Source organism: Amblyomma maculatum, chromosome 3 (genome assembly GCF_055883805.1).
Source record: "Amblyomma maculatum isolate TAMU_Amacu chromosome 3, ASM5588380v1, whole genome shotgun sequence".
NCBI lineage: Eukaryota > Metazoa > Arthropoda > Arachnida > Ixodida > Ixodidae > Amblyomma > Amblyomma maculatum.
The window spans coordinates 173,376,486-173,391,361 of NC_139346.1; the positions used below are offsets into that span (position 1 = coordinate 173,376,486).

Sequence of the window (14,876 nt, forward strand, 5' to 3'; positions counted from 1 at the left end):
AGAATGGAAAAAAAACGCCAGCCTTGTCACCAGCCGAAATTGCTTCCTTCAAGGAGCCCACTAGATGGCTACTTCTAGATTCATAAATTAAATCATATTTTATGCCATCCTTTATAGCATCTCTTATACCGAGTGATTCAAGGAAGCCGGTTACTAATGTTTGAAAATAGGCTTCTTAACTGTTACCAAGACAACTTCTGTGGTGCAATTATCTCAATGTTAGTGGGCACCAGAAAGAGGGAGAATAATGTTAGCCTGTATACATAAGCTGCTAAACCTATTTCCGATACTTTCTACTGCTGAAGTTAGGCGTCTAATTCTAATTTCAGATTTTTCGCGGATCATTAGCACTAACCATATCAAGTTCAGGTGACGCGTCTAATTCTAATTTGACAGCTTTAGTTGATCATTAGTACTAGCCATTTCAACTTCCGAAAACGCGATTACCCTCGACACTGTAGCTAAGAAAATTTGGCTATCTCGCGCCCAACGACGGGCCGTTTAGAAACTAAACTTCCCCAAACAGCGCACAGCGCCGTCAATCAATGGCGCATTGCTACGGCACTTTCTCAGTCCCATCTGCGCTGAGGTGCTCGAAGCTGCTTGCTGTTCCAGCCCACTCAGGATAGCGAAGGTTACGTGACACTTGGCCGTTGACTAGCGGCGCTGGGCGCTGTGCTTAGAGAGCGGTTTTCCGAAAGCACGCGTCTTCGCGCGCGAGGTATATAAAATCTCTTAAGCCACAGCCCTGAGGATAATCCCGTTTTTTTTTTTCCCCCAATTCTAAAAATTTATGTTGCTGTTACTAGCGGTAGACTAAAAATGAAACGAAACACGAAAAAACTTGTACCTATTACTCGAACCAACTATGGAAAACAGAAATTAACTTCTCAGGTGTCATCCCTAATCAACAACACACCAAATGTGGAATTTTCAGTGGCACCTAGGGTATTTAAAAAGAACGTAAAACAATATTTAAATGAATATCCCCTATAATTTCGATGGTGGTAGTAACTGTATTTTCTCATATGTAATCTTTTTTTTTGTAAATATTTTTTGCTGTTAGTGCAAATATTTATGTTATTGACAGCGTGATCTGTTGATTTGTATATCCAATGAATACTTCATGTATTCATATCTTTTACATATCCTATGTAAGTGCTGCATAATGTTTATATATATATATATATATATATATATATATATATATATATATATATATATATATATATATATATATATATATACACACACACTAGAGGTGTGTGCTGTTGTCTGTTGTTATCTGTTTTGGGAGCCAAGGCCCAGTCAGGCTTGCCGCCTTTTGCCTTGGCTTCCCCTTTCTTGTAAAATAAAGAAATAAACTTTAAACTCCAAAAGCCAATTATAAAAAAGGGCTTAATTAGCTTGCCGGTTAACCTTATAAACCTGCTTTATGATGTCCTGGTACAATAGTGCAGAAGCAGCCGTCTTCATATGTCAAAAAAGACAATTTTTAAATACTTTGAATATTTTTAAATACGCATCCCATAAAGCAATTAAGTGGTAGAACGCCTGCTAGACGATGAGCCATTCAAACTATACTCCGTTTCATACATCAGGTGCAACACAGCGAAAGCTACGCAAGTAGTCCGCAAGAAAAAAAACAGGAGGCGTATCACTACGCGCTCGTTCTGTAGGCGAGTGGTTCCTGCCGAAACGGGCTCTATTCCGAGCATACACGTTTGCAATAACATGCTTCGCATGCTTAGACATCTTCACAAAGTGGATCTTATAGAAAAAATGCGCACCAATGAACCATTTTCTCAAAAAGGGATGCGCAGCGCGGAGGGCACAGCCAGCGCCATCTGGTGGCACAGCTGGCAAGGTTGCGGGGCAGCAAAACGCGGCACGAACAAAAATGACATAAAAAAACATACAAATTAGCCGAATCCGACCTTTTCTCCCTAAATAAGGTGCTTTTTATGAAGTTGATGGCAAATGTAAAATGTATTAAGCTTGCAGACAAAGCAACTATTATTTTCTCTCGTCAAGAGCAGGTACTATTTTTTATCGCGGAAGCGGAGAGCGCGAACAAGCGCTGTAGCTTTGGTAGTGTTGCACTTGATGTATGAAACGGAGTATAGACAAGTTCATATCAACCGCTTGCACGTCGCTATGCGTTATTTTCCGCTTGCGTTCTTATCTTGCTTCTTATTGGAGACTTTCTAGTCCCTGTATATTTATGTTGCTAGCAGCGAATTTCGTCATTGCTGAAACTACGCCTCTTTTTCCCCTCAGGAGAGCGCGCCGGTGTGTTTCGCGGCCGACACGGTGCAAGAGCAACAGTCCTGGGGCGAAGAACTCCGGCGGAGGACGCAAGCGTGCTCGCTCAGCATTCAGGGGCTGAACCTCGAAGGATGCTCCAGCTTCCCCGCCGGTAAGGAGACGGGATAGAGCGCCGTACAATGTCCAGCGCTATTATCATTTTATTCTGGGTCCATATTCTGAGTGTGTGTCGTTTTCAGAAGTGTCGTTATCTCCCTGACCTCAAATCACCTGAATGGAGGAAACACCGGAATAGGAAGTCAGTACCACGTCCTGTTCCAGCATTTCTACCAATCATATGATTTCAGGTCACTTAGATAACGACACTTGTGAAAACGACGCAAACTCGGAATACGGGTCCGGGGGGTGGCGCAGTGGTAAGACGCCCGACTACTGTGCCGGAGTTCCCGGGTTCGAACCCGACCACGGCGGCTGCGTTACGATGGAGGCGAAACGAAGTGGCGTCCGCGTGCTGTGCGATGTCAGCGCACTTTAAAGGTCCCCAAGTGATCAAAATTACTCCGTAGCCCGCAAATACGGCTCCTCTTTCTCTTTTTCCACTTTCACTCCCACCTTCCTGCCTTCTCTTACGGTGCGGTTCAGGTGTCCACAGAGTAAGTGTGACAGATACTGCGCTTTTCCCTTCCTGTTGAAGTGGATTATGAAGACGGCGCGAAAGGGACGAGGACAAGGAAGGAACACCAAAATAACAGGACAGGCGAGGACAAGGAAGGAACACCAAAATAACAGGACAGGCGCCTGTCCTGTTATTTTGGTGTTCCTTCCTTGTCCTCGTCCCTTTCGCGCCGTCTTCATAACCCACTTCAACCATGAACCAACTAGCCCAAAGCAAAGTACTTCCCTTCCTGTGAACTAATTATTATTATTAAGTTCTGCACCATCACTTCACCACCAACCAGTGACGTGCTGTTTTTCTGGCGGGCATTCCGTAACCTATTCGGTAGCGGTTCTGACTCGCAATCAGCGAGTTGTTGGTTCGAATGCCACTTGAAATCAGATATTGACAGTTTTCTTAAAGCGGAATCCTAAGGTTAAATCATTTGGGACCTGCGGCAACTCTTAATCTGCATTACGCATCATGCTTTATTCACTTCATTGCCACACTTGACGTCAAATTTAATGTGAGCACTGCCTGGTGCTAAAGGTTTCTCGAGAGAGAGCACTTGGCTATGACGTCATGGCCTTGTCGACGAATCAGGGCTTTCGTGACACGGCATCGCACAGCGACGCAACAGGGCTGAGTTTCGCTCTGGATTGGGGCGTCGGAGGTCTCGCTTTAAAATTATGGCCGAAGTCAATATTATCTCTGTCGCAGTACATCTAATTCGAAAAACAGTAAACTGTCTTGATCTGAAAAGGTCTCCTTATTCGCAGAACTAAGCAAGTTTTGTCGCACCAACTATAAGTGAAACGTCGCGGGTACACAAAATATGGAATCGCAACTTTTTGGCGGCCTGCAAGGGCCAAATAGAGTATTGTTTGGACGCACACGACTTAAGAAGGAGGTTTAACGCAGTTCAGTACTGCTTGTAATCGTTGAAAAGGAGCAAATCTGAGAATAATTAGTATCGCAATTGTGTCTTTTAATGTCCGTTTTTAGGGCACTATCACAGGCCTTGACCCCGCCCAGATGGCGCTGCATACATGCATGCACGCGTGCATGTATGTATGTATGTATGTATGTATGTATGTATGTATGTATGTATGTATGTATGTATGTATGTATGTATGTATGTATGTATGTATGTATGTATGTATGTATGTATGTATGTATGTATGTATGTATGTATGTATGTATGTATGTATGTATGTATGTATGTATGTATGTATGTATGTATGTATGTATGTATGTATGTATGTATGTATGTATGTATGTATGTATGCAAGATCTCTGCAAACATGCCTCTGCCAGATAGGTTAGCTGGCGGGTCACAGGGCCTGGCACTGGTTGGCCGGAAGGGTAATTGTGGTACCTCGCGTGACCATATGTGATGGCCGAATCGGCAGAAGCTACCAACTTGGTCCACTAGAACCCACCGGGACACCCGAAACCCCGATTCAAGCACGCTAACCCTAGGTCATGTGAGCCGTTCTTACATGATGGTGAAAGCGAGGCGTCCTATGTGTCGCTCCCGTCAACTTAGGACACAAACATGTCACCGAGGTAATTCCGTTCGAATAAAGCAAAACAATAGAAAGTCAGGAAGAAGCACTAGAAATCATAACTAATGAATGTGCTAAGTAATGTATGATTAACCCCAAGTTAACCCACCATGTCATTGCTTTCGGCCACATCAGTCACGGAAGAAACAATAATTTGTGCGATAAAGATCTAAGCTTAAATTTTCTCCTGAGATATGGATAAGCATCGTACTACAATATGAACCGCCCTACTATGCCACTTGCAAATATCGAGATTAAGTCTGCTCAGTTCTTGTAAACACTTTATTCTTTGTGAACACGTATTTAACTTCCGGTGATCAGCTATTCCTGTTAAAGATTCAAAACGAGTGGATGCGGAACAAGCATAATGAGGTAGTCATTGGTGCTGTTCATTTTCCTTCAGTTTGTACCAATCAGTTGCTATCGCCACAATGCAAACGTTCCGTTGTAAGCCAAATGAAGGTAAATTTGATGAACTAGCGTTTGTTGTCGACGGTTCCGAACTGAGCCCTTTAAATTAGGCCTCCCGGGAATTCCCTTTCTTGCATGCAAAAAGTAGGGAGATAGGAGTGAGGATTAACTAGTTTAGGTTGAAATGAGAGGCAAGGCTAGTCAGCTGAGATGACTTTTGAAGAAATGAATGAGGCGAAGGAGGGTAACGAGAGAGAGAGAAATATGTACGGATGGTCTCCGTTGAGCACTGCTGTATCCTATCGTCGATCTAAATCAAGCGTTTTCTCAACTCACCATACGTGTGCACATCCCAGATGCCCTTCAGGCCAAAGAAAATAAAGCGACGACGATAAGTGCAAGCTTTACCCGTCATTATTTTCTGTGGCACTATTTTTCTACTCCGCAGAGAGCCAGGCAGCACATTTTTCTACTCCGCAGAGAGCCAGGCAGCAATATTAAAGCTCTGAGGGCGGAACTCGGATTTCGCAAGGCGTCCTTCGTGTGTATAGATAATGCGTGAAGCCTGCGCCGTGCGCCTGGCGTCGTTTCGACACTCTGAAGCTGACTTCCGACGCAAATGCAGGAAGTCCATTGAGTCGTACTAGGACTCGTTTGTTTTCGAGAGCTTTTCAACCTTCATCCCCCGCCGTCGTTTTCCCGTCCCATGTTCGCAGCAACTGGAGCCCAGAGCAAGGTTCAGCTCGATGAAAACGTGTTGGCGCAAACTCTCGAACTGCTCGACGAACTCCTCAAGAAGAAATCCGACGGCAAGAAACTCAAGAAAGGAGATGTGAGTATTTTTACGTGTCTTTCTCCTTACAATACTCCTCACTCAAAAAGAGATTCGGCTCGTGTTGATGTCCAAGGTGCTGTTATTTTTCTTCGACGCAAAGTTGAGCCGGTCTTTCGTTTCGTACCTTGAACCACCTGAGCATAATGGGGTTCATCTCCTGTGTGCCGATTGAAGGGCGGATGAAACTAAGAGTAGTCCATTATACTTGCGAGATCCTACATCGTTGACACCACTATCGCACCACTGGTTAAAGAACTCTGTCACACCGTACTGCTGCTTGCAAAGACTCAGTTGCAGTGTTTTCTCTAAACCTTCGATGTCGTCATCTATTTTTCATAAAAAGGACTTTCCAATATCCTAATATTCCTCAGACACCCTGTATTCTAGCCCCTATAGTTTTATGCGAATGGAAACATGTGAGCGACAGTACAAGGTGGGGGTGTCACGTGACTAAACTTAAGATGCGAAGACGAGACAGCGAAGTCGCACATTGAGACGAATGCACACTTTCTAGGATGGCTGAAGAAAGATAGATTTTAACCTTAACTGCGCGATAACCTTCGTGTTAGCTTATAAACTTTTTGTTGTTTTTTTCGTGTACGTCCTTGCCGCAGGAGTCTATGGGTATGTCACAGGACGTCGAAGAAGTGGAACAAGCCTCCATCATGGCCCACCAGGAGGCGCTGCGCAAGGCAACTCACTTGAGGCAGCGGAAGATATCCACTGAACTCAAGGTTAGATGCACGCACAATCTATTACCGTCTATATGTGCGCACAAAAAATGCCCGCACGCATGTTTCAGCGGGTTTCCTTTTCTTGCTGTTTTCTGTGTTCACCTATGCGTCCCCGAGGGACGAAATGAGAAGCCCATTCAGCTTTGTTCATTTTTTTTTTTCGCAATGAAAGGTTCATGCAACTGAATAAACAAGCCGGTTTTCTTTCAGCTACTTCGTATGTTTTCTTTCGGGTACGCCTCCTCATCAGCTGTCCGCCATAGTGAGATATGGTCGCTTTGTTCTGGCTTCGCCTGCGCAGTGCTTCCATGAGAATTGTAAGCCTCGGGAGTCGTTGAAAGTCATTACATTCTCTTGATTCAGAACTAGGCAGCTTCATTTTTTCGCGTTGGTTCGAGAAGGACTACCTTTCTGCCTCTCTAATGCCATGCAGCATAGCGGAATCTGAAAGACCGTTAAGGGTTACACACAGGATGACCTCAAACATGTCCTCACCTGCTTCTAACGAATGCTTGTGTGTGAATGATGCTAGTTGTTGAAGGGCCTTTCAATGAGTGACGAGAAATATGTGGCACATGCGTCCGCCAGTTGTGACGCGCGCAATAATTCGCAAAATAAAATTGAATTCTACTCGCAATTTATGTACTGCTAAGCGTGAAGCTTTCGGGACGCTGCATGCTTTTACCGGGAGGGAGCACAGAGCGTGTGAGCAATGTTGGACGTCTTGTTGCCCCGAGGCATTGTTGTTGCGGGGAATGCCTCATTGTTTTGAACGCAACCTCCAATACTTCCCCAGGGACCGAGTCGCAAGATTTTCGTGCAGCCGTGGTTGCCTCACCTCTTTTTTTTTTTTTTTTTTTTTGAGTTCTTTAGACTCGCCGCGAACAACGAAAACTTTCTTTGATCCGGGCTAAATAAAACATCGAATAAAATAAAGAAGAAAGAAAAAAGCATTTACTTGCTCTCCTTGATTGATTGAGACATGCTTGCTTTATATTTCTTGACGGTAAGGGTTTTGTGCATGCTTGTTTGTTTATTTTTTGTTTCCAATTATTAACTTTTCTTTCGGTACGAGTAAGCCCCCGGGCAGTTCCTCTGTCCGTACTTTCAATACCAAACTTTGGAGTGAAAAAATAAACGAGCAAAAAAAACGCACACTAAAAGACGCTCACTAAAGCCACATAATTTCTCGCGGTCAGATGGATGGGTGACGGGTGCAGCCGACGACGTAGTTAGCAAGATCGATTGGGAGAAAACTCTCCGAACTTGCCTCCGCCGAAATTAATTGAGGTAGAGATACAAAATTAATGCCGTCAAGCTCGAGCAAGGCCTGGTATAGTACCCGCACTCATATAGGAGGGCCAATAAAAAAAAATGAATGAAAGCTTATGAAGTAAGACTGCAAAGCCCACGATCGCAAACGGCGGAGAGTGTTCAGAAACATATAATAGTTTTTAAAAACATCTAAGCCGGGGGAGGGATGGACTGGATTTTGGCATTTAAAACGATTCCGCAACCACATTAGAAGAGGAGCGACGCAGGCAGGGCATATTCCTTTAAACAAAAACTGAATTTATTAATGATTACGTTACACAAGGCGTAATATGCATGCGGCTCAGGTACGCTGGCGATTCTCGTTTCTGCTCCTCGGGAAAGAGAATATTTATGCAGCTGCGGAAATCTGGGAAAATAATGTAGCGTCCCTTTGCGCCAGTGCGAACCGCGGGGCTCCATCAGCTTAGCTGTGAGTACTGTTCATACATCTCTTCGTACAACATCTATCGAAGCTTTTCATTTCTAACGGCGGTCGATATATGATTAGCCGTAAAACCCGCAAGGAAAATTGTTTTGCTGCATCAGCTGTTTCCGCTTTAAAGGCCTGCAAGCGAATTCTCTAAAACCTAAAGGGGAAGGGCAGTTACTGTGAATGAAGGAAATGCCCCATATACTAGAAGCATCTCCAAACTCCGTTTTCAAACAACTCGGAACAGGTGCCGGAGCCTATTTTCACTTTATTGTCTTGAAATCGCTAGGCATTAAACGGCGGGCTAATGATTTCGTGCTAATATACAATTTGTGGAGACAAGGAGACAACAAAACTAGCAGGTAATATTCTTCCTTGGCCGCTTTCGTCACGTCTTTGTATTCTCACTCCCCCCCCCCCCCGCCCCCACCCCTTGTCGTCATCATCATCATCATCATCATCATCAGCCTGACTATACCCACTGCAGGGCGAAGGCCTCTCCCATATTTCTCCACTTAGCCCGATTCTGTGCTAGCTGCATCCACTTGACCCCTGCGAACTTCTTAACCTCATCCGCCTACCTAACTTTCTGCCGCCCCCTGCTACGCTTTCCTTCCCTTGGAACCCCCCCCCCCCCCCCCCCCCCCTTGTATTCTCTCACAATTTTTGGCGTCTTTTAGCGCTCTTGCGAAAACATTTCGTAACCAGAGTAACCAGAAAACTCCCAAATCAAGCTTTTTATATTCTCCCGGCCGTGGTAATATACTGATATGGCTCTCAGCTGCTGAATTCTCTCTTGGACCCGAATCCTACTCAGCGACGGCCGTATTTCTGTGGAAGAAAATTCATAACAGCCCACATAATGTATGGCATCAGCATATCAGCACGCATTAAATATTTCCGAATTTCTAGTAGCTCAGGTAGGTGAAGGTTCTGGACGACAGCGCACCGTATCGTACCATACCGCACCCCCCATCGTGGCATTTCTTGTAGCACATAATATATTTTCGTTTGCTTTCGGTTATTAATAGAGTTATGTACATTGCCGCAAACCTCCACTGTGACCCGCTAACGCGTGCCGCCAGTGCTTACGCGCTGAAGTGGTCCCGACGTGGTAGGAAAGCGTGCCGCCATTCAGCATATGGCGCCATCTGGCCCCCTGAAAGAGACCTGAGCATGCGCAGTGAAGCGCGCGGTGACGGATCACGGTAACGGATTGCGAACCTCGCCATGCTATAACTCTCTATTGACGCATACGCAACAAACTGCGACCACACAGGTGGAGACCCTGCAGAAGCAGCTGCGCAAGCCGAGCAAGAAGTCCCAGCCCAGGGCCATCCCCGAGCTACCGGAGGGACGCGAGCTGGTCGAAGAGCAGCTCCAGGAGCTCACGCAGAAGCTGCGCCTGCTCGAGGGAAACCTGGGACAGACCGAGCGCCAGGCGCAGAAGGTGCGCCGAGAATGGGACAAGAAGATGGAAGAGGTACGCTTCCATTCTCTCTCTCTGCTTCTCTCTTTCTCTTTTCCCACTCTCGACTACTACATCTCTTTCCGCCCGACATTTAACCTATTCTGTGCCCATCTTTATTAATATAAACAGCGCGAACACGAAGACAAGGGACAAGAAACAAGAAAGCCACAGTACAAGCGCTGACTCACAACTAAGCCTAAGCCCTTTACTCCAAGGCCCATAAAAACAAACATGAAGAAAACGAAACATTCACGTGAAACAACCCCTGGGTTCACCTGCTGCAGAAAAAATTACTTTAAAAAATCACTTAAAAAAGACAGCTCTTTGCTTGAAAGAGCAAGAGAAGTCTTGCTGACACACTTATTGTTCGTTGAAATAAGATACGATTCCACTAACTCTCTCGTTATCTTCTCATTGTGGCGATATAAAATCTTAACCTTGTCAAACTTAGGAGTGCGCTTCTTCTTCTCCTTCTTCATTATTTCACATGACTGGCAATGTGATAGCAGAAACGTTTTGTCCTTCCCACTTTCCAAGTTGTTCCAGTGTTCCTGTAGTCTCTTATTAATACACTGGAACACTGGAACAACTTGGAAAGAGGGAAGGACAAAACGTTTCTGATATCACATTGCCAGTCATGTGAAATAATGAAGGAGGAGAAGAAGAAGTGCACTCCTAAGTTTGACAGTGTTAAGATTTTATATCGCCACAAAGCGAAGATAACGAGAGAGTTAGTGGAATCGTATTTTATTTCAACGGACAATAAGTGTGTCAGCAAGGCTTCTCTTGCTCTTTCAAGCAAAGAGCTGTCGTTTTTTAAGTGATTTTTTAAAGTAATTTTTTATGCAGCAGGTGAACCCAGGGGTTGTTTCACGTGACCGTTTCGTTTTCTTCATGTTTGTTTTTCTGGGCCTTGGAGTAAAGGGCTTACGCACAGTTGTGAGTCAGCGCTTTTACTGTGGCTTTCTTGTTTCTTGTCCCTTGTCTTCGTGTTCGCGCTGTTTATATTAATAATGAATAACTACCAACTCGCCCAACAAAGTATCTTGGTAAGCCATATTTCTGTGCCCATCTGTTCCGTTTTTCTGCATGACATACTCTTCCAAAATCTAGCAAGAAGAAACCCCGGACGTGTATGGAAGCTTTAAGGACATAGTTTTCAGCGCAAAGGCACGCGGCCAAAGGAAAGAAGAAGAAGGAAGACTATAGGGACGAACACAGCGCTGTGTTCGTCCCTATAGTCTTTCTTCTTCTTTCTTTTGGCCGCGTGCCTTTGCGCTGAAAACTATGTCCTTAAATCTAGAATACCAACTGGCCCAACAACTAACTCTACTGATGTATGGAGGCTATGTTGCGATTTGTGTAAAGCCTATAGGGGGAATTGTGTAGCGATTTAAGTACGGGCTTCATAAACAACTGCAAGAAGCCAAATTATTTATTCTTTGTTTTATTGTTTTCAAACTACATGACCTCTGAGGCAAACGACCTCTCCTGCTGGGGCATTTAATATCCCTGCAGTATTTCTTAAATAAATAAATAAATAAATAAATAAATAAATAAATAAATAAATAAATAAATAAATAAATAAATAAATAAATAAATAAATAAATAAATAACTAAATAAATAAATAAATAAATAAATAAATAAATAAATAAATAAATAAATAATTATTGCTGCTATAAGAAAGACACGACATGCCTGTCGACTCGCCGTGTAGATTTCATTGTCGTTGTTTTCGTCTTTGGCGTTTTTGCGTTAGAATGGATCGCCAAGTTGTCCACCTCTCTTCGTGCTGCAGCAGACGACTGACAACGCACGACTTAAGCTGTGGAAATGAAGAACTTGTATCACACTTTTTTTACAGAGTCGGCTAGTAAGTCCAAGAAATGGCACCGGAACTGGGCTCAAGTTTGAATAGGTTGTTACATTCCCCCTTAAAATCTTCGTCAAAAAGCGCTATACAATAAGCGTCATCCGGGTGACGCTGGGTCATGCGGTTTGTACTCTGCCGTACTACCTGCTTTCCGGAGTTGTACAAAATTAGAAAACCAGCTATCGCACTCAGATCTAGGATCCGGCCTAGGCGTACGTCATCGTCGTTTTAGCTTTTAGTCTTCACTGAATACCATTTATCATGCACACAGTGCTAAATATTCTCTATGTTAAGCATTTGAGTCCAAAAGTCACAGACTGCGAAGTGTTGTGTGCTAAGTAAACACAAGAACTAAATCGCCATCTTGGAAGCATTATAGCATTGCAAGCGTATACACAATTGTGACAGGCAAAACCATATACATGTTGCAAAGGATACAAAAAAAAAAAAAAAAAGATCGGATACGCTTTCTCACCACTGACATCGGAAAGTCAAAGCTTAAGCCTTAGTAGGGAACCAGAATAATTTTTATGTCGGACACCCCTCTTTGATATTGCCGTCTCCTTGGTAGTTGCCATTTATTCGCCATTCACCTAGCTTAAAATAAGATTCTTCTTTGAGATTCGCACTTTAGCCCACTCACTGATGGCAGTTTGACATCCACCGAATTTGATCCCAGCCTTTCTGGCAGCAGCCCTACGTGGTTGAATGCGAGGTCGTTTTCTTGTGATGGAATACAATGCTCTTATCGAATATGTCTTCATACCAAAAAATGTTTGCATCATTCTCTTGGTCTCATTTTAACCTGCACAGCATATCAATATCAACGCTGTTTCGTGACTCGACTGGACAGTAAGTTCTATAACGCATCCCTACTTTCCCGCAATTACTTCTTTCAGTATTAGTTTTGCTTTCAGCAGTAGACCTGTACTTGGGGACTCTCTTTTCATAAACCGTGAAGTCAACCGTCAATTGTCTTGTATTGTTCATTGTCTCGTCGGTCATTAAAAGGATTTATATATCGGTCGCAGCCACCACCTCCAACAGAGCATGCGCAGATGATGCCGAAGGGCCGGCCTGCACTTAGCCCACAGTGTAAGAACATATTTAGGCGCTGACCAGAGCTGGACATAGGTAGGGGCCAAGGAGGCTGCAGCCCAGGGCGTCGTCTCCGAGGGCAAGAGGAGGGGTTTCATTTATTCTAACCTTCTTCATATATGAAACAAAGAACGACTCAACTTTGCGCAACTTGTACGAAGAGGAAAACAACAGAAAGAGGAGACCGGGTCCCCGCCTAATCTTTGTTCACCTGTTGCAAGACCTTGTCGAGGTGCAAGAAGAATTTCCCGCCATTTTTGGAGGTCCATTTTTTAATAGGTGATCCGCATTTGATTAGGGATTGGAGAAAAGGTTTTAATGGCTTCCTACCAATCCGTTCGTCTTGTGTCTGTGGTCAACAATGAAATAATGTAACTGGTCAGTAGAAAAAATAGAGAGGAAAATTGCTCTCCACCGCCACCATAATTATCACCTTAAATCTCTGAAGTAGTTCCATCACTTCTTTTCGCCCGATTTAGAAGATGAAAAGAGGCCGCATCAGAGTGAGTCTCGGACTAGTCCCTTATTTGTTATCTGCTCGTCTTAGCCTTAATGGCTCTGTTTGTGTTCTGCGTGCTGAAAAACTAATGCAACCAGCCTCCTTGTAATCATGGTGATCACATCTTGTTCTTTTTTTTTTTTTAGGTTCATGTAACTAAAATTAAACGGGGCATATTTCACAAGTGTAATATGAAACTAAGTAAGATCCGCCAAGGGGAAGGTGCTACATGCGGGAGGTGGTTAGTTCGAAATCCACCGCCGGACACCCACCGGTAAAAATGGGTACAAGCGTCCCCCGGCCTGGCGCTCGGCTTTTCCAGGGGTGTGCTTTTGGGAGAAGCTCCGTAAACCGTAGAGTCACAGCGAGCCCCCCGCCTGGTTGGGATTTGAGGCCGTAGGCTCCTTTCCCAAGCCATAGACCCTGAGAAGCCGAGCTCCAGGACACCATTTTTTTTTAATCCGGCCTTGGCGTTGACATTCACCGTTCGCCAATGAGGAGAGTGCGCACAGATAGTATTCCCTATATTGCATGCCCAAACCGAAGCGGTATAGGGGGCGCTACAATATTGGTACCTGCTGTTGATAAAGGCACAGTCACTCTCCCTTGGTGTCTAGCGTTTAGAAGTAACAAATGTAATGTGAACTAATCCGCGGTACACGCTATCAAAAAGGGACCGGAAACATTGGTGACTCAAAAGCATTACAGCGAATCAGGGATAAAAACTCAGCAGTAAACATTTGCAAAACAAAAATGTTAGCAGATTGTTTTCTTAAGGGATAAAAGCTAATTTATGACAGTACATTCAAGATTGACAGAATGGTTAGAAAAATATAAACAGATCAAAATACAGAGCATGATGGCGCCCAGCACCCCCCTGTTCCAAAGGAGATGCTCCTAAAATTATCCATCCGACCATCCGTCCGTCGATCCATCCACAGCCTCCTATATTATCCATGCCCGTTCGCAGGCGCCGAGATGCGAAGATGCCGACTGTCGCGTTCGAGCGATGCAACCTAGACAGACGGGGCCTGCTCATGTCCTCTTCTCCGCACAGCTGACGTAACAGATGTAGTCGGCGTCTCCATTGCTGTAGTTGCGGCTGAAGCATCAGCAGAATTTGACAACGATTATTCTCCCGTTTGGATACAGTGCTTCAGAAGCTTAAATTAACATTAGTAGCTCGTTTCTCCTTTATATGCTAAATGGCTTTGCCATCACGTTTATTCGTCGTGGCTCTAGAAAGGTTGCTAGGGCTTTGCCGGTTAAACGTAATTATCCATAGGTGGGCGGATGAGGTTAAGCAGTTCGCAGGGGTCAAGTGGATGCAGCTAGCACAGAACCGGGTTAATTAGAGAAATATGGGAGAGGCCTTCACCCTGCAGTGGGCATAGTAAGGCTGATGATGATGACGATGATGATGATGATGACGATGATGATGATGATGATGATGATGATGATGATGATGATGATGATGATGATGATCCGAGGATCAACATTGTTAAGCATGGCTACAAAGTCATACTGACGTTTCTCGTCTATGCGAGCTTATTGCTCTTCATCGGTCTATGCCTCGAGCCGATCACGTTTCGCCTTCTCGGCGAGCTTTATCGGCTGGATGATCAGACTCAGCCTTACGACTGCACCAAAGCGCTGACACACTCGGAGCGGCGCACACGTTAATCATGGCGAGAATGAGTAGTCAATCATTCGCGAAGC

The 14,876-nt window shown here is 44.5% G+C and overlaps 1 protein-coding gene across 2 annotated transcripts in view; it reads left to right on the top strand.

Annotated features, from left to right (window-relative positions):
* The window catches only part of LOC146196969 (uncharacterized), an 84,815-nt gene that overhangs the window by 54,166 nt on the left and 15,773 nt on the right, over nucleotides 1–14,876 (top strand). For both annotated transcript variants that reach the window (XM_084598681.1, XM_084598682.1), the window contains 4 exons: nucleotides 2,281–2,419; nucleotides 5,619–5,734; nucleotides 6,352–6,471; nucleotides 9,495–9,698. In XM_084598681.1, the coding sequence (XP_084454807.1) occupies nucleotides 2,281–2,419; nucleotides 5,619–5,734; nucleotides 6,352–6,471; nucleotides 9,495–9,698 (579 nt within the window). The remainder of the gene's footprint in view (nucleotides 1–2,280; nucleotides 2,420–5,618; nucleotides 5,735–6,351; nucleotides 6,472–9,494; nucleotides 9,699–14,876) is intronic.